This window comes from Venturia canescens, chromosome 11, assembly GCF_019457755.1.
Source record: "Venturia canescens isolate UGA chromosome 11, ASM1945775v1, whole genome shotgun sequence".
Classification (NCBI taxonomy): domain Eukaryota; kingdom Metazoa; phylum Arthropoda; class Insecta; order Hymenoptera; family Ichneumonidae; genus Venturia; species Venturia canescens.
In genome coordinates this window covers 9897754-9922755 of record NC_057431.1, presented here as the reverse complement: position 1 = coordinate 9922755, position 25002 = coordinate 9897754, and the positions used below count along the sequence as shown (strand labels likewise).

Sequence of the window (25002 nt, the reverse complement as noted above, 5' to 3'; positions counted from 1 at the left end):
AATAACAAAATACAGACGGACGTTTGAATATATATGTGGAAGCGCGGGCTGTTGTAACTTCCGTGAAAAAAATCCATAAGCTAATCTCACGTCTGGCGGAGGTAAAGTATATTTTTCTCGTTTTTTTCGCCCTCTCTCGTATATAGCAACAAAAAAAATGAGTAATTTTGTCGCGTGTGTAAATCGGCCTGGTTTAACCTACCGGTCCGTGGTCTGAGCCGCGAAGTGCATTAAAAAAATTAAAATAGTGAGAATTTTGTGCTCATCCTTAAGATGATAAAAAAAAGGCGGTAAGATCGAACGTGTGATTCTCGCGCGTTTCCCTCGGTTTTTAGTGGCATATATACATATTTATATATGTATATATATTTTTTCCACGATTGTTCGACGCTGTTGATAAGCGACGTCGTCGTCGAGTCGTCGTCGTCGTCGTCGTCGTCGTCGTCGACGAAGTCACCCGCGCCAACATGACTTTACCCGGTTTATCGTGCGCGTTTTAAACATTAATTTTTATCCTTATAAAAAGTGCAGTTTTAAAGTGATCACTGTAAAATGGCACAGGAGACCGACGATATTAATTTGACACCGCAAGAATTGCAGACTCTCTCCGAGCTCGACAGGTGAGTTTTCTTTTTTTGTAAACACGAAGGAAAAAACGGCCAAAATTATGAACTTTTTTCAACTTGCTTTCAATTCGGCATTTCCATTACGATTTCAAGCTTTTCGAACATAACCTAGTTTTCTTTTTGTTTTTTTTTCTTTCGTTTCGTATACCTAAAGAATTTGAGAGTCTCAACCTACTGACATCCTTTTCAACTGCACCTTTCACGCTCATCCTCGAGAGCTTGACACCCTTGCTCAATTTTTCTCCATTCTCAATCGTTCTCCGAAAATCAAAACTGAATTTTTTTACTTTTATTATTTTTCTCACAATTTCCTAACCTTAAACGTCATCGCGACGTTTTCTTTGCTTTTAATCTTCGTATAAATATTCGATTGAATTAACAAAAGACGAAATGGTCATTTTCATTTTACAGTCCTCTGTCCTTCCTCCTTTTGTTTTCAAATTTTGTTTTTTCATGTGAATTTTTTGATCCTCTATTGACCAGTAACAAAATGTTATTTCTGTTATTTACACTTCAAATTTAGTTTGTTTTTTCAATGTTTTATTCCTGTTTTCCTTTAGTCGCCAGTTTGGTTTTCTCAAACTCAACTCGGCGGAACAAAGCAAAAAGAAGGCTCTTGTTGTCCGTGCCATCAAATATCTTGAACGCATGCTGGTTCAAGCTCAGGCTGAAAAACAACGCAGAAAAAACGACTGCGTCAAATACAGTGCCGAGGATAGCAAAAACGACGAACCTGACAAGGGCATCAGCATTGATCCCAAAACTTATTGCAAGCTTGGACACTTTCATCTACTTTTGGAAGACTATGCCAAAGGTATGTTTCTTCCCATTCTTGTATTTTATTCTCTGAAGCATTTCTTTTCATAAAAACAGTGATATGTTTGAAACTATATGCAAAGAATTAATTCAGGTTTTCAAGTTTGTGTCAAAAAATGGTCCAGATTTTTATCTTCTGGGAATTCATTCATATTGAACGAGAGCCAAAATTCATTGTTCAGGGATTCATATTCATATAGTTGCATTTGAATGTAAATCTGCAGCTAATTGTCAATTCCAATAAGACAAAAGTGTTAGTTCAAACAGTAATAGTTTTCAATCGATTTCTGATTCTGATTTGCGGGTGAACGAAAGAACGTAACGATATCAGTTATTTTTGTTTCCCAGAACCTCTGCGCTGTTCTTTTTTTCTTTCAAAACCCAAGTTGAGATTTTACCAAAGCGGTAACAAAAGTTAAAATCTTTACAGCAATGTCAGCGTATCAAAAGTTTTACACACTGAAAGGTGATTACTGGACTGATGCTTCGTTTCTGTACGGGCAAGGCCTGGTGTACTTTCATTTCAACGCCTTCCAATGGTGAGTAAATACAACAATAAGCCAACAAGCAAACTTACAAAACTCTTCGGTAATCATTTTATCTTTATAAGCTAAGTGCATGTGAGCCTTCGAAATAAGTGCAATTAGAATGTTATTTGGATTTTTTGGATGTGCTTGAAAAACCTATCGGAGATTTTGATCTCTGAATCAAACAAGCTTACCGTTGGTCGGTATAAAGGAAATTTCTATTCCGTCATTTTTTTTACTTTACCGACATAATTTCAACGAATTGATTTCTACCGACGCAGAGGTAGATTTGCACTGAAAATATTGTGTTTGGTAAGGTGAATAGCCTTCCGATGTCGCCAGCATCGTAAATTATTGGGACGCCAAAGTTTTCCCCCTCTGAAAATATTCTCCCGTTTACGATGTCGCATACATATATATATTTTTTGTATACACATAAATATAGGTATAGATTTGAGAAGAGACATTTTAGGTCTACGTGCCGAGTCGCTCGAATCGCATGGCCGTGTCGTCGAGGGGCGAAGCACAAACGTGGGGGGAAAGAGAGAGCAAAACAGAGGAAAGAAGAAGGAGAGAGAGAAGCAACATTAACTCTTACACGCTCGTACCCTAGGAACTCTTCTCGGACGAATATTCTTTCGTCGTTGCGATTCCCGTATAGCAACAGACGAAAATAAACAAAGTTTCGATTTATCGACAATCATTTGTTCCTTAATTATTAATCAATAGATTTTCTCATCTATTTTCGTTGTCGATTTTCAATCTATTTTGTGGCTATTTTGATGATTCTTTATCTCCAACGAAAAATTAAAAAAGAAATTATTCGACTCTATGAGAATTATGAACTATTGATCAATCGATTTTATAATTCGTAATGGGCAATTGGGTTTTTGCTCGTGTCATTGAAATCGAAAAAATATTCCGAAATTTTTTATTCTCTCTTCCCGATCGATCCATTTCGTTATTGATACGAGGTGAATAATTGTTTTTTTTTCTCACGTGTACCAACAAAGAATAATGAATTTTGCACATTTTTCTCAAATCTCAATTGAAGTTGTTGAAAAAATATAAAAATGTTTAAGGGCATTGCTTTTTCGAAACGAAAATAGTGAATTCGATTGGTGCGAATGGGGTGGTCGTATTTTGTACTAAACAATATGGCGATTTGTAAGTGTTTTCTTATGACGTGAAATGGCAGTAATTAAAAATTCATTACGCGGACATTTTAGCCTGGATATTTCGAGTGTTTGAAATATTTAAAATATTCATTGAAATTTCTAATTCTGTGTTCTAATTTCGGGTTTTTGTTAGCCAGAATTTCGTATTATTTGACAGTACAGTAGCAATGAATTAAAAGCTTCGTTTCAAGCAATAGTGTGAAACGTCACTCTCTCAGTATTTCAGTGAATTTTACATGTGGTGTGTTCTAAAATTGGTGATTTTCATGAAGATAGTGAGAAATGGGTCGAGAGCGACGGAGAGAGAGAGAGAGAGAGAGAGAGAGAGAGAGAGAGAGAGAGAGAGAGAGAGAGAACAAGAGATATGCGTCGAGTTGAAAATAACGATATTCGATCGCACGAAACACCGAGAGAATCATTTCCAAAGAAATTCAGTTCATCGTGCGCAATACCCTTATTTTTTCGAGTTTCTTTCTGGGCTTGAAAATCTGTCGCCCTCGCGTCCTTTCTTTGACCTTTTATTCTCCATCTCGGACGCTTTCGCTCACACGCATACACACTCACACATACTCTCATTCTCTACGAGTCGCGTTTTGTAAATAGAAACGAGGAAACAAAAAGAAACTGGAATACGAAGAAAGAGAGCAGAGGGAAGAGAGTTGGGGGAACGAAAAAAGAATGAAAGAGGCAGAGTAAAAACGGGTTAAGCGCCATAGTATCATCTTCCTCTTTTCTTTTATTTTTCATCTCTTTTTTACTTTTCTTCCTTCATTCTCGTGAGCTACGCTCATGCACTATGAGGGAAAATAGAAACTGGAACAGCTCGATATTTCGTGTGTATCTCGCCATCTCTTTTTATCTCGCTTTTTATTTCTCGAGAGGTTGTAAAGTATTCTTGAAAAAAAAACGAAATAATAATAATACGACGACGAGCCACTTCAAAAAAAGTCCCTTTGTGCACCAACTTCCTTTTGTCAACATATCTATATACACTCGCGTATGCTCAAAGGCTTCCCTTTCCGGTATCTGAATAATGAAAAAAAGTTTTCTTCCCGATAAAAAGGGCTCGGACTATCTCATCTATGAAAATGGACACAACTGGTATTTCAAAGGGTAAATTATTTAAACAATCTAATGAAAATTCTCTAGATCCTAGGAATAATATGCATGAAGTAAATTACTGACTTCGATATACGTTTATAATTATTTTTTAAATTGAATTATTAGTATGATTTGAAATATTAAAAAATCGTACTATTTACTTAAGGAGGTACTGACCATTATACTACCGAAGAAAATGAAAATACGAGAGTGAGGTGAAATGCTGGATCGAGAACTCGTGTCCAATTGTGTTATCCATGAAATAATTATCACCTTACAATTGCAATGATCGATTATACAAATTGCACATGGGCATACTGACCATTATACTACCGAAGAAAATGAAAATACGAGAGTGAGGTTAAATCGATATACGGTTATAATTATTTTTTAAATTGAATAATTAGTATGATTTGAAATATTAAAAAATTGTACTATTTACTTAAGGAGGTACTGACCATTATACTACCGAAGAAAATGAAAATACGAGAGTGAGGTGAATTGTTGGATCGAGAATTCGTGTCCAATTGTGTCATCTATGAAATAATTATCAACTTACAATTGCAATGATCGATTATACAAATCGCACATAGGCATAATGACCATTATACTACCGAAGAAAATGATAATGCCCTTGACTGTGAAGATGAAGAGGAAGAGATGAAGTGCTGGATCAAGGTTTCGTGTCTAATCGTGTTATTCATGAAATAATTATCAATTTACTATTACAATGATGGATTATACAAATCGCACATTGGGATACTGACCACTATACTACCGAAGAACAGGGGGGTAAAATTGTTTAAACTTTCATATTGAATCATTGATCGTCGACCGAAGTTTATTTACTGAAAAAGGGTTTTTTTTTGGTGTGCGTGAGCCTTTTGTATCGGAGGGTTAATTCTCGCTCACCCTGACGATCGTAAATTTTTCGTAGCCCTCGTATGAAACTTTCAATACAATCGAAGTCCTCCCCCATCGTTGAATTATCCCCTTACGCGTGCTGGACCACGTGCAATCTCTCGTGTACACCTATAACTATGGATTCGTATGTATAGGTATATTTTTAAACCTTTTCTCGGATTAAGGATTCAGCCCCGATCATTCTATTTTTCATTCGCACCCTCAATGTAGCAGCTAATGTTGCAATTCTCCTTGAGCATTTGTCACGTAGACATAAACTGAGCCAGTTGCCAGTTTCTCATGACACACTCGTTCCATTGTTCCAAAAATTTGCATTTAAAACGATTTTTTTTTCTAATTTGCCCACTGTTCGATGCATTCTAATTGAAAAAACTGTTGATCAGGTTTCAAGAATGTACCACCCCGTAAACGTCAACCTCTTACTCGACGCGTTTCCGAATCACAAACAGAGCCACGATTTCAGGCACTAAATTTGGTTAATTGGTTCGACTTCTGCAAAAAACAAAATCCTTGCCTGCGTAGCCTGGCAATAACGAATTGTTTCAAATCAGCAGTAATTATTTGTATGTGAATGTCAAGCCCCAAAACACAGATAGAGACGCTCACGCAAAAAGAGACAATTCACCTCTGTGTAAATATGCATCGTACGTTAATAGCCACATGCACAGGCTTTTGCACGTCACGAGTAACGACCCAGATTTACCGATCGATACTCCTTGGCCTCGTTACGCTTATGTGGATCATTAATTCGTTACTTTTTTTTATTTCTGTATGAGCGTTTATGTTTCTTAAATTTGTCGCCAAATATTAATAATAAAAAAATCTGCTGCCCAACTCGGAAATGGGTGGACGGTGACAGAGTGGTTTAGCGATTGTTCCAATGTTGTGCCCTTCCCAAAAAACTCATGTCGATCTATAGGAAAAAAAATGAACAATGATACACTTGTAAACGGCCTGGTTTGTGAAATAATGCTCGGGAAAAGAGGGAGAGAGAGAATCGGTGTGACGAAGCGTGAGACGTAACACGTTATTACTTTGCGGATCGTTCGGCGAGGTCATGGTCAGCCGCGGTGCGCTGAAACTGAGAGTCAACAAACTCTGGCCGAGCAAGAGAAACGTGTGTGTATTTATATATATGTATATATGTATATAGCAAATCTTGGCCGCGAACGTGGTTGCTCGACAAGTCCGGTTAACAAACTGGCCAGGAGAATTTAAAGGGAGGACGAGGGGATCGATATTCAGCTCCAAAAACGTTTCATCTTTATTTTGAATAGCAGAATCTACTGCATTCGTCTAGTAGGGTTCAAAGGCGAAAAACATATTTTCCAAAGTAACGAATAACTCGATTGGTTTCAGTTTCAGAGCAGCTTGCTCGAATTCAATGCTCAGAAGAATTTTCTTCAGCCCTCAAGAATGAAAAAAATCGGCTCCCTGAACCATTTTTAAGGTTCTGCACCTTTTTTCATTGGGGTAAGAACTACAAAGTTTTAGAGCAGTCAGACCCAAAAGAGTGCTGAGGTTCGGGAAAAGTCGAACGATTAGTTTCGGAGATCCGTCAATTTGAAAATTGATGTGGTTGAGCAGCTCGTTGGTGTTCGCTATTGCGTGGGTACGCGCGTAGTCTACAAGCACGGAAGTACGAAGTGCATTCTCCGTATTCTCAATGCACAATCGAGAGGTTTCAAAACACTGAGAGAGGGAGATCAACAGAGAGATAATATCCTAAAAAGATTGCTTAAGCAATGACGTCATTGGTTAGCAGAGAGAAGATGGCGCTCGAATGAAACGGTACGACGTCATGAACCAGGCTTCGGGACGCTGCTTAAGTTCGGCTGTCTCTACCACAGATGACGCGAGCGATCGTTCGTCTCGTTTCCTATCTCGCTCCCGCTTGTGTACATGTGTTTGCGTGACGTCACGGTCGCACGAGGGAGGCGGGGCACGCGAAAGAGCGCAGGAGATGGCTGCGCGCGCCGAGTTGAACGACCCCACTGAGTTCAATACACCATGAAGTCGCCGTCATCGACGACGACGACGACGACGACATCGACATCGTGGTGCGTCCGATGCTCATCCTCATCACCTTGATATCTTCCGAAATACAGAAACAAAAATTCCTCACTTAAATCCATCTCATCGATTGGTTTATTGAATTACTTTCGCTGCATATCTACATAGTGCACATTGATCACGTTGGGGCAGTCCTTTTTTCCAACCGCTCGATTCTCCGACTATTTTTGAATGGGTAGCAACCCGTTTTTTTCGAGCTGCTTTCGTGCTCCTTCGGAATTTATACGTTCTTCGCTCGCTTCTGGAATTCACGCTCACGCGCCTTTAGTGCTTTAGGAGAGTCGCTTCCTCCGAAACTCCAGTGCTATCATCACAATACACACCCGAGCCTATTTCTCCCTGTCCAGCTTTCTTTAGCTACAACATCCGCGTGTGCCTCTTCTTTTCACCGCCGTATAACGGATTGCATCCTTTTCCGGTATCCAAGAAAGCCTCCACCGGCTCACGTCTATTCTTGTGTTTGAACTTCACGTGGTAATTTTCATCATTAACTCTTCTAATTATATATCAAGATTTCCGATATTTCAACGACAATTTACACATCAAGGATGAAACTAACTTGCTTCAATGCGAATAACCCTCGCTGATCGGTTCCCCATTGATTCTGTACGAAAACGCCTAAAAGTTAGGTTAGGTCCCTATTCATATAGGATTTCGAGGCCACTCACGTTGACGCGAGAGCGTCGAGTCTTCCGCCACCTAGCGGACACGAGCCACAAATTGCTTGAGCAAAGAGCCCCAGCAAAAGATGTTTTGACAGTATCCCTGATAACGAAAAACCCTCGTTTTTCGATAATGTTCCAAGTACACATGATTGCTTATGCGAAGTCGTGAAAAATTGATTCCCTAATGGCTTGAGAATAATGAATAATGAAAACATTACGTCTCATTTCGTACACATACACACACACGGAGAATCCAGTTTGTTTCCCCATACTGTTTGGCTCGTAACAAGGATAGAAGCAAAGAGCAAGGACTCTCTATATTTATATATATTTATATATATGTAGAGATCAAGTACCGTTACTCTCTCACTCTCTTACGACCCAAGGATACGTACAGTCGAGTTCTCGCCATAAGCGCGAGCACCTGAAATATTGCACAATGTTTTTTCTCCTTCTCCTGTCTCTTCCGCCATGCTCGTCATTTTTATCTTTCCATTTCTGGAGGATTCAGGCATTTAGAAATATATGCGATCGAAGGATGCTTGGATCGGAGATTGGAACTCGTTGCATACTTGGAGAAAAGTATTTTCGGTCCTTTGTGAATGTTAATTGCATTGAGTCACGTGACTCCGTGAGGGCACCGCTGCCCATTACTAATTTTAGTAGTAAAATTGAATTTTCGAGGAAATTTCACATCTCGCGGTGTATCGAAACCGGTGCCCCCGCCCCTCCATCCTTCGCCCCGAATGACACGGCTTTGGCAAAACAAGATCATCGCGCATGCGTCTGCTTAGCCCCCCCCCCCCGTTCCCTCCCGCTTCCTTCGTCGAGACTACTTTTTTCTGGTCTTTTTCGTAACGCTGCTTCGCGAGGTGTGTGTTCGGGTCTCTGCAGCGGTAGCGTTCTCTCTACTGCCAGCCGCGACCCGTGCGAAACAGCGTATCTAGAGACGAGAGAGTGATGGAGGTTATGGGGTTCACGCGCTCGTATTACGTACAAAGATTTTTCGCAACGATCAGACCCACCCTTTGAACAGCCAATGAGATTCTAATTACCCTTGCCAAGACGTCAAGAATTTACCGATTTATAGGATCATTGTTGATTTTTCATAACAAAGGGGACAAGGAAGGATCGATAGGTTTTATAATGATCTTTTTTGGGGTTGCTCTCGATAATCCTGAAATGAATTTCTGAAGTCGAGAATTTTGGTAGTCCCAGAAAACCTCGAATCTATGCTCTATAGGGATGGTGCAAGTAGACTACCGCGCCACTAGTGATGAAAAGTGAAAGCTTTTGGGGGTCTTTTATCATTATTGTATTATTATATATATATATTACATTATTATGATTATATTTCCATCAAAGTATTGAAAGTGCTACCCCCAAAAACTTATAATTTATGACATTAGAGGCGCCACGAGTACTTTCGACCTGCCCTCTATCGAATCTGCACCATCCCTATAGCTCATTGAGATTTTCGACAAGGTCACCAGCGCCTTGTATTGGGAATAATTCACTGATATGTGATTAAGTTACAAACAAGTCATCATGTCATCAAGTGTGACTAAGACATTCGGGATGTTGGGGATCTCACACTAGAGTAATTGCAAGTTATTCACTCGGCATTGGGCCAATTGAAATGATGAAATGCTTTATCCCCAGGACAATATAGTAATAAGAAGAAACGTTCGATCAGAGCAGAAAAAGAAAAAAAAATATTGTGACTTCCGTTGATGTTGGTTTGGAATTTTGGGTCGCAGTGGTTCTGCCATGTTTATTTTAATAATTTTCATATCGAATGGTACAAAACTTCTCCACCAGGGAAACAAGATTGTACCACTTATGGAGGCAAGATGATGGATGCTGCAAATTTATTGTAGGATTTTGTGTATCCATCATCGCGATATTTAGGGTCGATTGTGTAGGCGTTGATCGAAGATTCAAACCCAGTTGATCCCAAAAGTTATTTGGCAAATGGAATTGCTTTTGAGCCACGGTTTGGAAACTATATAAGGGGACGAAAATCATTGATAGAATCACCACTCTGAATGACAAAACTTAATCGAAATAAGGGCTCTCGAAATTACGTCGTTGGATGTCGTTTTGCTTTTGTATCTTAAATAATTCAGAACTTCACTTTGATGGAGTGGAATTGAATGACAAACTGTTTACATTAGTCGACGTGTTTTTTCCTCTGTCTAACCAAAAAAAGGATTCACAAAATAATTCAATTGTCTCGGATAAAAAGTAGCAGTGGACGAACCGCATTGCCCCAATCTGTCTCGTGGAATAATTGCAGGCTACCTTGCGCCTATGTGTAGAGTTTCTCGTATCGGCCGCTCGCCCTCTCCTCGTTCCTCCGGATCTCGGGGAGCGCCGTCGCGCGAGCAGCTCGTCAGAGCGCAGCAGCGAGCACGCATTCGAGCCCCCCTTCAGCCCTCAACTCGGCAACCCCCATTGCCCCTTCCACGTCCCTGCGTCGGTGCCCCTCTCTCGTTGGAATTGCTGTCTCGAGGCGTCTCGCGTCAGTCGCGCGAGAGCCTTCTGCGGGGGAGGAGCCTCGCTCTCACTGCCATTAGAATAAAATATCTATATAGTGTGTGTGTAAAGAAAAGAAAAAAAAATTACGTATTAATTAGAGCGAAGTGAGGAAGAGTAAGAAAAAACCTTTCAAAGACCTTCCCCACGGATGATAATGCAAATAATAATAAGAAAATTAATATAAATTATAAATTTTAGTGCAAGTGTGCTCGTTATTTGATCGATCTCGTGAATGGAAATTCATTTCCTTCGTTCTATACCTTCAATACACACATATTTATATATTTCGTGAATACCGGAGTGGAAGGTGGATAAGTGTGGTTTAATAAATATTTAAATATACTCATTTAAAAGAAAGTTATCGTTACAACGAAGAGGCAGCTGTACGTTATCGGAAATCCGCTTCTTTCGAGTACGTAATCGTGTTTGCTTTGTGTTCCACTTTTTATAAGCTCTATCGTACGTGCTCGGAGACGCATATTTACAAATAATATACGCATACGTATACAGAAGATATAAAGTTGAGACAGTTCGTCCGCTGGCTGTTTAAACTCAGCGAATCGACAACGAAGCTCGTGTTTAATAACTAATTTATTTAATTTTTTATCCGTTTGCTTCTTGTTTTGGTTTGCATCTTTGTATATTTTTCTCATTTCCCCTCTCTCCCCCCTTCCTTCCTCGCGCCTTCTATCTTTCTCCTGTATCTTCATCCCTTCTCTTGCACACCGGAGCTCCACGCTACAGCGGATAAAGTGTAGTGAAATTGTGACGCAAGAGCGCAAGAGCGTTTAGCGCGCTCTGGTTCCAGCACTACCAATTCCCGTTGACGCGTCGACGGAGGCGGAGCGGAGCGGGGGAGGGGCGCAGGAGGGGAAGGGAACGTGCTAAGGAAGAGAGAGAGAGAGAGAGAGAAAAGGAACGAATACCGATGCAGAACGCCTGCAAACGGATTGTTGAGATTTAAATTCCGTGGAGTTGGATTAAACGGGCGATTTAAATAGTGAGTCGCCCGGCGTATTTTTTCCTTCCTCCCTCTTTTCTTAATTTTTATTTTTACTCCACGCATACTAAATATAGAACTAAAATAAATATTCATTAGAGAACCCGATTTTTTTCCTTTTTCCTCTGTCACGACGCTTATGCTCGTATATGTGAACGTTTTTTTCTTCTTGCTCTCCACTCGTGAATATCCGATGAAATTCTTGGGTTTTTGAGCTTGCCATTCAAACACAAGCGGTAATACAATTTCGTTCCGAGTATTCTTGAAATTTTTGACGACACGTCACTTTTATTCATAAACGAGTGCTCGCTTCACTCGATGTGAGCTCACATTTGATAGTCGTCATGTTTACTTAAGGAGATCAGGGAGAGGGAGAGAACACTGATGCTTTGCTCTTTCTCTCCTCGTAGTTGTGTCCCCGGCTTCGTCAGTAGGTCAATGCAGCAACAAGTCGTGAATTCGTGCGGGGTGGGGGGAGAGATAGAGAGATAGGAAATACAATTGTTGTCATAATTACGAAAAGGGAAAATAATCTTCAATTACACGATTCAGTTTGTAATTTCTGAACGATTCAATATTGGCCTGGTAATATTGTAGTACAAAAAAACGAGTTCGTCGTTTATGGATAAGTGAAAATTTGGTCGGAATAAATTTGTTCACGTTAAAAGTCTTTTCATCACAATTCCCGTCCGCAAAGCCGTTGAATTAGTTGAGGTTTGCGTTCTTTTATTCTCGCACGATGAAAGAAAAAATGAAGCGAACGACGAGGCGGCGGGAGGGGGTTCGTATGCGGGTGCGCGTGTGTCCGTTCGTAACACACGATGCTTCTCATCCGTCGAGTCTCGAGGACTCGGAACAACAGTTATTTTCCCCGTAGACTAACGTTTGGGCGCATCCCTTCCCACTCCGCTTACATTTACTTTCCCCCCACTCCTGGCACGCTTCCCCACGCGAGCCCCTCTCAGCGTCCCCACTACTCGCCAGAGGCTGCGCACGAGGCACGCGCGCACGCACCGGGCGACAGTCTCGCCGGCACAGCCGCGTGGCTAAGGTTGTGCGGGCCCTGCTGCAACGCGTTTACATCGCGTCGGGGTGGGGCGAAGGACGAGCTACTAGCGTAGCGAATTTTGTTTTATTTTCTCTTCTCCTCCCGCCACACTACCTGAAACACACTTCATTTTTATTTCTTTATTTTCTAAACATTTTCGTTTCTCCACCTAAACACATTTGCCCTTTTTCTACCTTAACGCAGACGAAATTTTTATGTTCCTTTGAATTCTCCCTTGTTCACGGTCGCTTTTTTGCGCTTTTTTTTTTCTTCTTTTTAATGCCTTTACCTGCCCTATGATACAAGTGACCCTGGATTCCTATATATAAATGGGCTTCCTACGTTGAAACTACAAGTTTTTCGATAAATTGATCCTCGGGGGTTTAGACCTCGTTTCAAAGTCTCGGCCGCACTTCACTCTCCATTCCTTATTTATTTCCAATACTTTCTCTTCCTCTTCCATCTCTTTCCCACTCTCCTCTTGGCTCTCGTCAAGATACTGCGTTTTTCTTATCGCAACCTCGCCCGCAAATATCGCATTTATATCGCTCATCTGTCCCTGAATTTTTGAGATACGAGCTATCCTCGATTGCATCGCGTTACGGCGTTGCGCGCTCAACAACCTCAAAACTTTTTGTCGGCTCGACTTCGAACGAGAATTCAAACGTTGGAGCGTTGTTAAGGTTTTTGCTATGAAAAAATCGTAATCGCTCATTCCGCATGGAAAATTTGGTCACGGCTGATCTTTACGAGGTTTTCGTTGTTTCGGAGCGTTTCTAGGACCGAGTTTTTCGTCTCCCAGACGATTTATATACATACTTGGACACATGTATTCTCATACGCGTGCGCGTGTGCGCTCCACGGGCCCAACGGGGCTGCTGACTGACCCTGAAAGTTCAACAGCCCCCCGTCCTTTCCCTTTGTGTTCTGCGGTGAGCCTAACTCTCATGCGTTCTTCCTCCCACTCCTTTTTTTCTTGCTTTTCTTTCTCTTCTACTTCCCCTTTCTTTCTCATCCTCTTCCAAGAGGAAGAGAACGAGGGGAAGCAGATACCTATGCTCGAGTTGGCTGGACCGGCACGAGGAGAGAGATTTCTTCTTTTAGATCGTACGCCATCTTGGGTGTTCTTGATTTATTTCGATATTTGGGCAAATATATCGAACACTATTTATAGGGCTTGGAAAATCGATTTTTTTTATCATATTCGCATTCTCGCTTCTTGCTTTCGTCGATTTTCAACTTAATTTACCTCTTTTTCTGTTATTCTTCAAACTATTGGACCGCCATTTTGAAACTGTTGAATCTTAATTGGTCTCCTCGCTTCTAATTATCAAGAGAAACGGGGAGTTCCTCTTGTGTCATCGAAGAGGCCCTTGAAAAGGGACGGAGAAAATTACGTGACCAGCCCAGCCTCCACACCCTTGACGCAATCCCAGATGCCCTTAAAGGGGATAGTGCGTACCGAGTATTGACCCGTTTGTCCTTCCGGCTTCTGAAAAGTCTGGAGGACACCCGCCCTAAAACCTACGACATTGAATTTGCCTGCGGGACTCGCTAACTTTCATGCACTTGATATTAACTGTATGCAACTGTAGCTTCACGAATAGATTGTCGTCTGTTAATTCGATGACGATCCTAACTCCGTGTCAGCATCGAACTTGCCATCGCAAAGTTTGTTACTTTTCGATCTTCGGACTCAACCCTTCTCGTGGCTCTAAATACCAAAGGTTCATAGCACCGCGTCCTTTGTCTGCAGATACCGTGAAAACGGTTGAAGATACGGGATAAATGCATAGGACTGATATGGAAGAGCATGAAATTTCCAATAAAAAAGTCCTCGGAGATGTTTTTTTATCTCGAGTAGTTTGCTCTCGAGAACCGCTCAAAAATCGGCTCCAGTTTCAAGGGCCACGTGTAACGAAACGTTCGTGAGGACTTTTCGAGCTGCTTCCAGGACTGAACTATCCGAGATAGAAAAATTCTTCATGGAACTTTTTTTGTAGGAAATTTTGTCCGCTACAAAATGAGCCCTATCCATTTTTATCCTACATCCAACCATTTTGTTAATATTCGCGGTTAAATCACAAGCAGGCGAGAACTTCGATAACTTGTGATTCGGGCATAAAAGATTCGAGGATATTTAATCTGAAACCCAATTCAGAACACAAGTTTCATTATTATTGACCCAAGCAATTTACAATAAACCTACGAAATATAATCTCAACACAGTCGTTTTTGAGATTGTTCAATAATCACTTGGTTCATATCATAAAAGTTTGCTTTTTATATTTGCAAGTAGAAAGAGATAGACAGATGAGACATTGGCTCGAGGCATATCGTCGTCCAGCTGGTAAACAGCTGCCCACATCCTGTACTCGAGACACATCGATGACTGTTACTTCCATCCTTCTGTATTTTTTCCTCTCTTTCTTCGTTGCAATCCACCTTTTCTCTCGCATTTCGTTTATTACTGTTATTATGGATAATCACGTTCTTTTTTTCATTCATTTTCGTTTCCATTCGTTGTTTTCTTGCTGCATTCCACCGTTATAGTAAGCATGATAATGTTTCTGAGAATTTTTGCAGTATTCCGTGTCAGAGCAACCGAATTTAGGTCATTTTTTAATAACATCCGTTTTTATGTAAAATACATTTTTTTGTTCTGCTGATACGAAAATCATTTTGAGAAACTTTGTTGGACTTAGTTTCGTTAAACGTAGAAATAATTTCGTAAGTGCGGATATGGAGGGAGAAATATTGGAAATAAATAAAAATGATGTGGCTCGCACACGTGTTGCTACTCACCGAGAGAGACACGATGGTGAAATATCAGCAGGTGCAAACGCACCGGCGGCACTCTCTCAGAGGGCACGCGACTCGTTCTGTATACTTTTCTCTTTCTGTTTTTTCCTCCGCTCATTTTTTTCTCCCCTCTATTTTTTATTCCTCTTCCTCTCTCTGCCCTTCTTTCTTTCTTACGCTCCCGATGCTGGCTGCGATCCAAGTTATGCATCTGCCGTTTCTCTCGGGGGCTTGGCGAACGCACGTGCCCACCGACACAACCGTCATGGCCGCATCCTCGTACTTGACGATGCCTTACGCATACGGTCCCACCCAAAAATCTCATTTATCAATATTTCCGTATTTAACCGATCAACACTATTCGTTCAAAAATGAACAATTATAAACAATTTTTCATTTATAAACAATTTCTTTTTCTACAAAATTGATTATTAAATAGTGTTTTTATAATCAATTAATAAGAATGACAAAAAAACTCACATTTACCGAGTCATTCCATTGAATGATTCCTCGATAAAAAAGCAGTCAAGTTGCTTAATTGAGTATTCTTAGCTTTGATAAATCGATGGATATATTTTCCTGAAGAAGATCAAAAAGTATTAACATTCTCGAGATTACAGAAAGCGAGTTTTTAAATATTTTTCTCGGTTCTGTAGAAACCGAAAATCGAATCCGCCGGAAACTTTTGTCTGGGACTGTAATCGTAAAACATTCTGAAAACACGTGACCCAGCCTCGCGATGTAAAAGAGACTCTGTGCGCAGCAAATTTTTTGCTTCCTCAAACTGGTGGATCGGTTTTTTCGGGTAATTACGAAGGACAAATGAGCGTGTACGTATATAAACATAAATCAATAATGAACCGGTGAAAACGATGAACAATGTCACCAAGGAATTAATCACTGATAAGGTTTATCGATGAAGTTTCATTCAGGCTTTTTGTGCCGACGAAAAAGAGAAATTCGACGAATACCCGGCGCAGAAAGCCATAAATTATTTTTTGCTTTACGACGAGCAGGTGGGCCCTGATCATATTCAAGCATGTATGTGTCCGTATTGAATGTATGGAAACGTATATATTAGCGCGTGAGACGTCGCGACGCCTGTGTCTTGTTCCCCTTCTTCCACTATTTATTGCGTGGGTCGTGGATACGTTCGCGACCCACGTTATTTTAAAACCGTTCACAATTTCATTTCTAGCTAACTGCACGTTTTTCGATCCATTTCCATATGTTCAGTGTTGAATTCAATAACTATTTCTTAATTTTTACCCACTCAATTCCAAACACCGTTTGTGACCCTTATGCCTACGGAATTGGAAAATCACAAGCGGCACCCTGACCTCTGGTGGCCAAATATAGAACTTCCAATTCTTCGAGTCGCTGTCCAGTGTCGGTTTTCCCCAGTCAATTTTCTAAGTCACGTCCATCAGTTGGATTTAAATACAGTAATTTTAGCTTTAGTTCTCAAAAAATCCGCCAGGTGGCCACGCGCGATGGGCTTCTCGTGAGCGAGGCGGAAGGTTCTGGCCTATATAAGTCTCGTCAGGTACCGGTCTTTCCAAACCTCGTTTTTCGACACTTTTGTCATTCCTTCTTATTGTTTGATCTTTTCAATATTATTTTTGTATCGATGTAATGCATCCTTGAGACTTCCATCAAGGATTAGTCGTTTCGAGTGTGTTACGTTGGTTTTTATCGAAAGCATAAGCTCATTACTGTACAGGAAAGTTGAATGCGAGCGTGAAAAAAAGAGCGCTCGTTGACGAGCGTTAATGCGTTTAGAAGGCGTGTGGGAGGGCTCGCGGTGTTAAGAGACGAACGTATATATACGTTGTTTTAATAATGTGGGTCAGTGGGAAACCGTTTCGTTCGCTCTCCTCGCGGATTGCAAGAGTTATACGTCATCGTTCCAGTGATCGTTTCGCTTTCTCGCGCTACTATCCTGTCTCTAATGTTGTATGTATACACACGTGATAAATATATGTTTGTGTACAAAAGACACGAGACTCGACAATACGTAACGATGACATGACGTGGGCGCTCGTACAGGGATTCCCCCCTCCCCTGCCCCTTCTCGGGTCTCACTCTTTCTTGTCTATGCACACACCTCCAGCAGCAAAGTTTCGTTCTTGCTGGATATTTTTAGAACCCGGAAGTTGCTACGACTGTAAGCTTTTTTACCGGTCGGCCACGACATTTGAATAGGAAATTTATGGTCGTGCATGCAACGTAAAAAGCGTGATTACTCGAATGCCGTAAAATGTTGTAAAACGTTTTTTCTTCTTTGCTTGAAATTCTTGGCGCGGTTATTGAATACAGTGGGAAAGAACTCGATGAGACTGAACGAGCGAATTAAATGACGAATTTAAGGTTTGCCTGAAAATACCAGGCGGGAGAGAAAAATTACGAAATTTAGGGAATCTTAAGGACTTGTTTGGGAATGGGGTTTCGGAATTTGGAAAATGGCGGCTGTTCAGAAGGAATATTGAACGAGGGATTGACGAAACAACGGAAATGATAATGCCACGTGCAATCTGTGCACAATCCCTAAACAGAATGAGCAGGATATCCGATAAAAAATCATTACAAAATGGCTGCTGATGGTAATCTTTGCAAAGGGAAGGTGTTGGCGTGCTCGAGCACGACGATCGTGATAACGGTACAAGGAAAACTGTTCGCTCGTCCGGCAAAAGGGTTTCTTCCCGAAAGGGTCGACTCCCCACCACTAAATATATGCATACAAACCAAATAACACGCACACCTGTTACGTCACATTAAAAATCGTTTATGCACACTCCTCGAGAGAGTCCTGGTGCAGAAAAACCAAGTGGCGTTTCGTACGTGTACACTTTTATCGGTAAAATTCATCTTGAATCTCTTCATTCGTCCTCATTCACTGCACGTGACTTATTTATTGCTCGAGATCGTCTTAGCTTCAGCGTAATGCCAAATTTATTTATAATCGAGAGAATTTTTTTTTTTTTTAAGGTGACAGGCCCAACATCTATTTTATAATCAATTAAATTTTATTAACAGATTTTTTAAACAATTTTATTTTCTAAAATCTTTTTTTTCATTTGTTTCAAATTTGATTTGTAAAATTCATTAAATTTCTATAAATTTCTCGTAATAACGACAAAAATAATACTTTTGGGCTCGGCTGTACGCGATACGAAGTAGTAAAAAGCGAGAGAAAGCGAATTATTATGTACAAGAAAATCGAGGGAGGCTTTGCAACGTTGATGAAACAAGGGATTAGGTAACTCAACAACGATAAAATTGTGTTAGACCTAATGAGTTACGAGAGTGCCCCAGCAAATGTCGCTTTGTGTACAGTTACATTTTCATTCTGCGTAGGTTTTCGAGACAAAACGTGCATATTTTTCTTTCGTAACGAACGTATTTCCATTGCTTTAAGATGGAACGTTCAACATCCTGTTCAGACTTTGTTTTTACTCCTCGGTGATCATTTTTAATGGTTTTATTTACTAAAATTCAATTCTCCATCACAAAAACTTTGAATTTTTATTCGACGATCCAGAAAAATGTTAATTTTTCGATTCGTCCAGAATGGCAATCCTGTCAATCGAAATCAAAACAAAAAAAAATAAATTTTTTTTTTAATATTTAAAAAATTCATAAAATTCATAAAAATGGTCAAACGTGCATATTTCTCTTTTGTAGCAAACCTGTGCCCATTGCTTTCAGATAAAACGTTCAACATCCTGTTCAAACTTTGTTTTTACTCCTCGGTGATCATTTTTAATGGTTTTATTAACTAAAATTCAATTCTCCATCACAAAAACTTTGAATTTTTATTCGACGATCCAGAAAAATGTTAATTTTTCGATTCGTCCAGAATGGCAATCCTGTCAATCAAAATCAAAAGAAAAAAACTGAATTTTTTTATATATATATTAAAATTCATAAAAATGGTAATGAATGTAAAAATGTCGAATTTCCAAATTACATTGACCGTACAAAAACGCTACCTTGAAATAATGATTGCAGAAATATTCAGATACATGAAAGCGTTTTATCGTAACGAGATTTGCTCGGAACCCTTTTGCGACCACTTCGCCTTCTTCCCTCTTCGTGTGCATAATCAAGTCACCCAGGTTGTGTCGTGTGTTAACGTACGTTTGTGCGTGAGTATAACGCCAAAACGTTTTTCTCGTTAACGGGTCATGGCGCGCTGCGTTCTCACGCGTTAATTAATTTACGAGGTGGTAAAACGATTTCTGCCTTAACGTCACGTTTCCACCCGACTATTTCCTTATGCAGATACATCTTCAGAGGCACGCTTCGACGTATTCGAGAACTCTCGAGCCTTCGTTAACTATTTTTCACGCAATTTGACAACAGTAAATTGAACAAAAATTCAAACAATTTATGAAACAAACAAAATTTCGATCAAATAAAAAACGATTTCTCGAATACGATAAAAGAAAAGTGGGAAAATTTGCAAATTCATTACAAAAAACTACACAATTTCGAATCCTCAGTTGTGAATAATTGTCAATAATAATATTAATTAACCCCAATTATTATTAAATAAATGAAATCAAAATATTGATAAACATTTGAAAAATTAAAAATCATTCAATAAATATAAAAATGCTAAAAAATTACTTTCTACTTGAATTTTCAATAAATTTTAAATTTAAATTCAACTAAATTCAAATTCAAATTGAAAGTAAAAATAAATTTTACAAATTTTAATTTAAAAAATCGTTCCAAGTCCTTGTTTTCTTCGTAGTCGAATATGTACGAGCATTTCCTCGTTTCGTACTGTTTTTTTTTGTTTGCGAGTTAACCACACGAGTCTCACATTTAAATCTCACAAAATGACTCATACATCGAGCTCTTTATTTCTCTCTCTTGAGGAGCCCATGAGAGATGAATGAAGCCCCCCCCCCCCCCTGCCCCTCTTTTCTCAACTCTCGACCTCTCCCTCCCTCTCTCTCTCTTTCTCTCGTACATGCTCATTTTCATGAATGAAAATATTCGCTAGACCGTCTTATGCCACACCCTCAAGATTGACGTAATCGTATCCGCACACGTGTTTTCTCTCTTTTCTTCTAATCCTCGTTTTTTTTCTCCCTCGTCGCGGAACATTTGTCAACACTTGAATTTTCGTTTTTCGAAATTTTGCACTTTTTCGTTCCTCGAGCCTTCGATCCTGCGATTTTATTGGTCGGTGAATTCAAAATTAAAAAAAAAAAAAAATGAAAATGAAAATTCGATCTCTCATTTTTTTCCCCGTTTCTCTTGCTTTATTTTCGTTTTTGCTTCGTCGATGATGCTGCGAATAAAGCAAGCCTCTCTCTCTCTCTCTCTCGAGGACACGATTCCTCGAGGACGTTGCGCAATCCTTCCGCGTGTAAGTCAAGCGATTCCGTATTCGGTACACCGCTCTGACTCAACTCGCTCTCTGCAATGATACGGAGCGCCAAGAATCGGAGGAAGCTCAATTATTAAGGGGGAAGATGACTCGATTCCACGTAACTCGAAAGTCGCAAATGTTCCGGTGATTCATTCGGTTTCTGTGTATTTTTTTTATTACAAATTCGACGTATTGGCTGAACAATCCGGAAGCAAATCGCGTGCGAACGAGTTTGCATTTTGAATAAATTTTGCGAGCTTTTTTTTATAAATTTCCTTATTTTTGTCGATCGATTCGAAGATTCCGAGGAAATTATGAAAAAGGAAAAAAATTATTTCGATTTTTCAATGAATTTGTCGTTTTATTTCCTCATACAGGAAGCTTTGTGACGATGAAAATTTTTTTTTTCCAGTTTTCAATGTCAATGTGCTCAAAATGTTCCAAAACATCGAAAAATCATATCTAGAAAAAATGTCCGGATGTGTGTGTGTGTTATGGCACTGCAAAATTCAAACGTTTATAACTCGGAAACGGTTTGAGATACCGGGCTACCGGTTTGCACAGATGTTAATCTATACAAGCTTTTCATTCTCTGATAATTTTATCAGAATTTGAAAAAAAAAAAATACGAATATGACGACGTTTTGAAATTTTCATAAAAATGATGTCGACGCTCTAAATTTCGAAAATTTAGATATTTATTAATAATTTTTTTTTTTATAAATAGACTATCATAATAGGAAGGTTGGGATTGAATTTGGGGAATATCGGTTGAGCGGTTTAAATTTTATGACATTTTGAATTTTACGAAAATATGAGTTTTTCAAAAAGTCGTCTAACCTCTTCAATTTTTGGAAATTCTTTAAGATATTGTGTATAAGTCTGTACTTGCTCTATACTTTCCAGCAAAGTTGTCGGAATTATTTAATTTCAATGTAAATAGAAAAACGATGAAAATTGAAAGTTGCAAACTGTTTTTTCTGATGACTCGTCATTCAGTTGTTTTTTATGGATTTAAACAAAGAGATAAATTAAAGTTCGTAAAAGAAGCTAGAGAAAATACATTATTTCCTTGTGTACAAAAAAAATGCTGCAAATTTTAATTTTCAGCATTTTTTAAATTATAATTTGTTTAGTCGTTCAATATAAACAATGATTTTGAAAAAATTCGATTTTTTTTTGGTAAAGCTATTCGAAAAGATGAAGAAAAGGATTATTGAGGGTGAAATTGTGGGGAATGGGGTAGCTGGCATGGCTCCAGTGAACAATTTTTTATCGAAGATCCTAATTCGATGAGCAGCTTCAGCGTTTATTGCGAATCCACGCATCGACCACTTCCTGTCTCTCTTCCTCGATCCACATACGCGTACGAAATTTAGTGCATAAATCGTCGAACTGCGAGCTACGAAACGAGAACACGCACCCTCCAAGCTTTTTATTCTCTCGTTTCCTTTTATTTTTATACTTTTGTGCACGCTGCTGTGAGAGAGAAACTAAATAAATGGAAAAAAAGAAACGCAGCACGAGAAATGTATAATAAGCTCGTCGAACCGGTGCCGCGTTTTTTTTCCTCGCTCCTCGATCCCTCGCAAACCGGAACTTCCCACGATCTCAATATTTGATTAATTTTTTATGAATTTATTAATATTTTTTTCAAATTTTTATTCACAGCTTGATTTTCCAAGAGGAAAATCAAATGCGATCCAAAAAATGACTCATTTTCGGGCATTTTTGGCCGGTACACGTGCCTTCGTGCCTCCATTAATTCCCACTCATTTTTACACCCTTTTTATATGCACCGGTACACCGCAAATATTCAACGGGATTCCAGCTAATCGTTGAACTCGTTTTATTTTTGTTTCAGGGCTGTCAAAGCATTTCAGCAGGTGTTATGGGTCGATCCCGGGTTCCCTCGCGCCTGCGAGGTTCACCTTCGACTAGGTCTCATGCTCAAGGTTCATGCTGACTTCGATGCTGCCTTCAAACACCTGACATTAGCCCTAATCGACGCCAGCACACCGGCTTCCTTCTCCAAACTCGAGAGTAAGTTTTCAGCTGAAAATTCACTCGGGTACCAACCACTCGATGCAATGGGAACGAGGAAGATTATAAAATTGATTAAATCAAGCTTGGATAAATTGAAAATACAAATATTGACAGAATTTCGACGACTTTCAGTTGTCGATTTATTTGATGGATGCGATTTTTTAAAGAATTTTGAAAATTGATCAAAAATATCAAGAGAATTTGTACTGTTGGAAAAACAAATTTCGATCTTTTCAGTCAACGAATTATCGTCGATTTGACAGATCGATAGAGCGTACGATTTTGTAAAATATCTCCCAAAATTTCGATGACGGCAAAAACTTAAGAAAATTTTTAAACGAAATAAAAACTAACAATATTTTGACTACAGTCAAAAATTATCATCGATCAAGCAGAATCGATATTTTTCAAACTTTTTAAATGGGAGTTAAAATTTGGAGGAAAAAATCAGAAAAACTTTGAACGAAATGAAAATTATTTCGACCAGTTTTACCTGAAAACGAGAGTCACTAAATTTGAGCTATAAAAGGGTAAATGGTGAAGTTGAATCGACCGTTCGTGGGACAAAAGTTCATTTCAGAACACCATGAAACAAGAAAAGACACGAAAATCGATGTTAACACAGGACATTTGAATGAGAAAAGGAAAAAATGTATACATAAATAGAGCGATAACTCGATATCGATCTCCGAGACAAACCTGCAAGGCCTCACCAGAAGATTAATAGCCTCGAGCAGACGTATATTTATCCACTGTTCTCACTTTCTTTGCTGAACTTGACCTCGTTTTCTCTAGTCCCTCGTGGCTCAATAACCAGTGACGAGATACTCTCGACGTGTTACGTATTTAGACGTCGCAATTACCCAATGGAAAATAATACTATCAATCGACTTTCCTTCAGCCGCTGGGTTATACAAAGTTTCATCATATTTTTCAGTCGTCCGCAGTTTTTTACTTTTACTCGATTAATCACTTTTGCAGACGGTTCCCATCTCTGCGCAAGAAAACTTTTCCAGCTCGCGACCAATCGAATTATTCTCACAGCCAATTTCTGTTCTTTGCGCAAACAACTTGTTTACTCCGAAGATTAATTTTTGTCTCACTGTCAGAATTGTTTGCTGACTGTGAGAAATTTTGCTTCGGCCTTCACAAAATTTTCTTTGTTTGCAACAAGTTTTTCTCTGCGCAAATTGATTTGATTTTATTCTCCCAAAATATCACGTGGCACTGTGCTCAGTGGAATTGTCAACACTCCGGTTATTCCTGCTCTTTGCAAACTTCTTATGACTCATCCCGGATCGATCATTTCGATGAAACTCCTCATCCGCGCTAACAAAAAGTTGTTCCACTGGTGCTCGTCGCAGGAAAATTCTCATTGAAAGCTATTTATTCTGCTAAATTTCTCAGTTGTGTATAAAAATAATTCATCCTGCCAAAAATTCTCAAATTTTGAAACATCGATTGCCGCTGACAACAATTTTCTGCCTGCGCAAAAAATGTTTCGCTCCCTCGACAAATGATTCTTTTGTCATAAACTTTTGTACAACGCAGATAATTTTTTTCCACCGTCAGAAATAAGTTTGAATGACAAACAAGAACGTTTGTTTAGGCAGATAAAATTCCTGTGTCTGACTTCATAAAAGTGAATTTTTATTCGTATTTGTTCTCAGCGGAGTGAATTTTATATATACCAAGAAATTTACTGCGCCCATACAGCCACAATTCCAATCAAATAATTATGAGAGTTTTATGGTTGAAGAAAAAACAGGGAACGGTGAAATCCAGGGTTGAGAACAGAGGAACGAGTCATCGGGCACGTATGCACGTTCATTTTTGTATGAAAATATCTCCGCTCCAAAAGGAGACAGTCACTACCGGTCCCCGTTTATTTTTCTCGGCTTTATTTTCGTCAGTTCAAAGACCCCATCATCGAGACAGGTTTTTTCATTCTTCTTCGCCACAGTTCACGTCCTTTCCTCTTCGCCTCTCCGCCTCACTCTTCCATTCTTGCATGGCAATGCTCGTTTCCAAAGGAGAAATCGATGACAATTGTTTCCTCGAAATTTTCGCTTCCCTGCTTTTTTTGGGACCAAAACTTTGAATTATTCATCCGAATCCGAGTGATACACGTTTTCAGTTAAAAGTCGTTGCAAAACATTTTCATGAATAAATACGTGAAGAAATAAAAATGCTCGAATGGTCATAAGACTCCAGACCTTTTTTCATTTTCTCATTTTTTAATATTTTTTAAAAACAATATTAATATTTT

The 25002-nt window shown here is 39.3% G+C and overlaps 1 protein-coding gene and 1 long non-coding RNA gene across 3 annotated transcripts in view; one reads left to right on the top strand and one right to left on the bottom strand.

Moving 5' to 3' along the window:
* Positions 1-176: 176 nt before the first annotated feature.
* Positions 177-25002, top strand: part of Utx (Utx histone demethylase) — a 39636-nt gene continuing 14810 nt past the window's right edge. The window contains exons 1-4 of one of the 2 annotated variants that reach the window (XM_043431813.1): positions 177-620; positions 1187-1440; positions 1873-1981; positions 22552-22730. In XM_043431813.1, the coding sequence (XP_043287748.1) occupies positions 553-620; positions 1187-1440; positions 1873-1981; positions 22552-22730 (610 nt within the window). In that variant the 5' untranslated portion in view covers positions 177-552. Of the gene's footprint in view, positions 621-1186; positions 1441-1872; positions 1982-10452; positions 10864-22551; positions 22731-25002 lie in introns of those variants that run through there. The other variant, XM_043431814.1, reaches the window with a different exon arrangement.
* LOC122417910 (uncharacterized) lies at positions 9772-15385 on the bottom strand. Its single transcript, XR_006262399.1, has 3 exons — positions 15305-15385; positions 10215-10479; positions 9772-9915 (listed from the first exon to the last, which is right to left on the bottom strand). It is a non-coding gene; the product is annotated as an uncharacterized lncRNA (long non-coding RNA).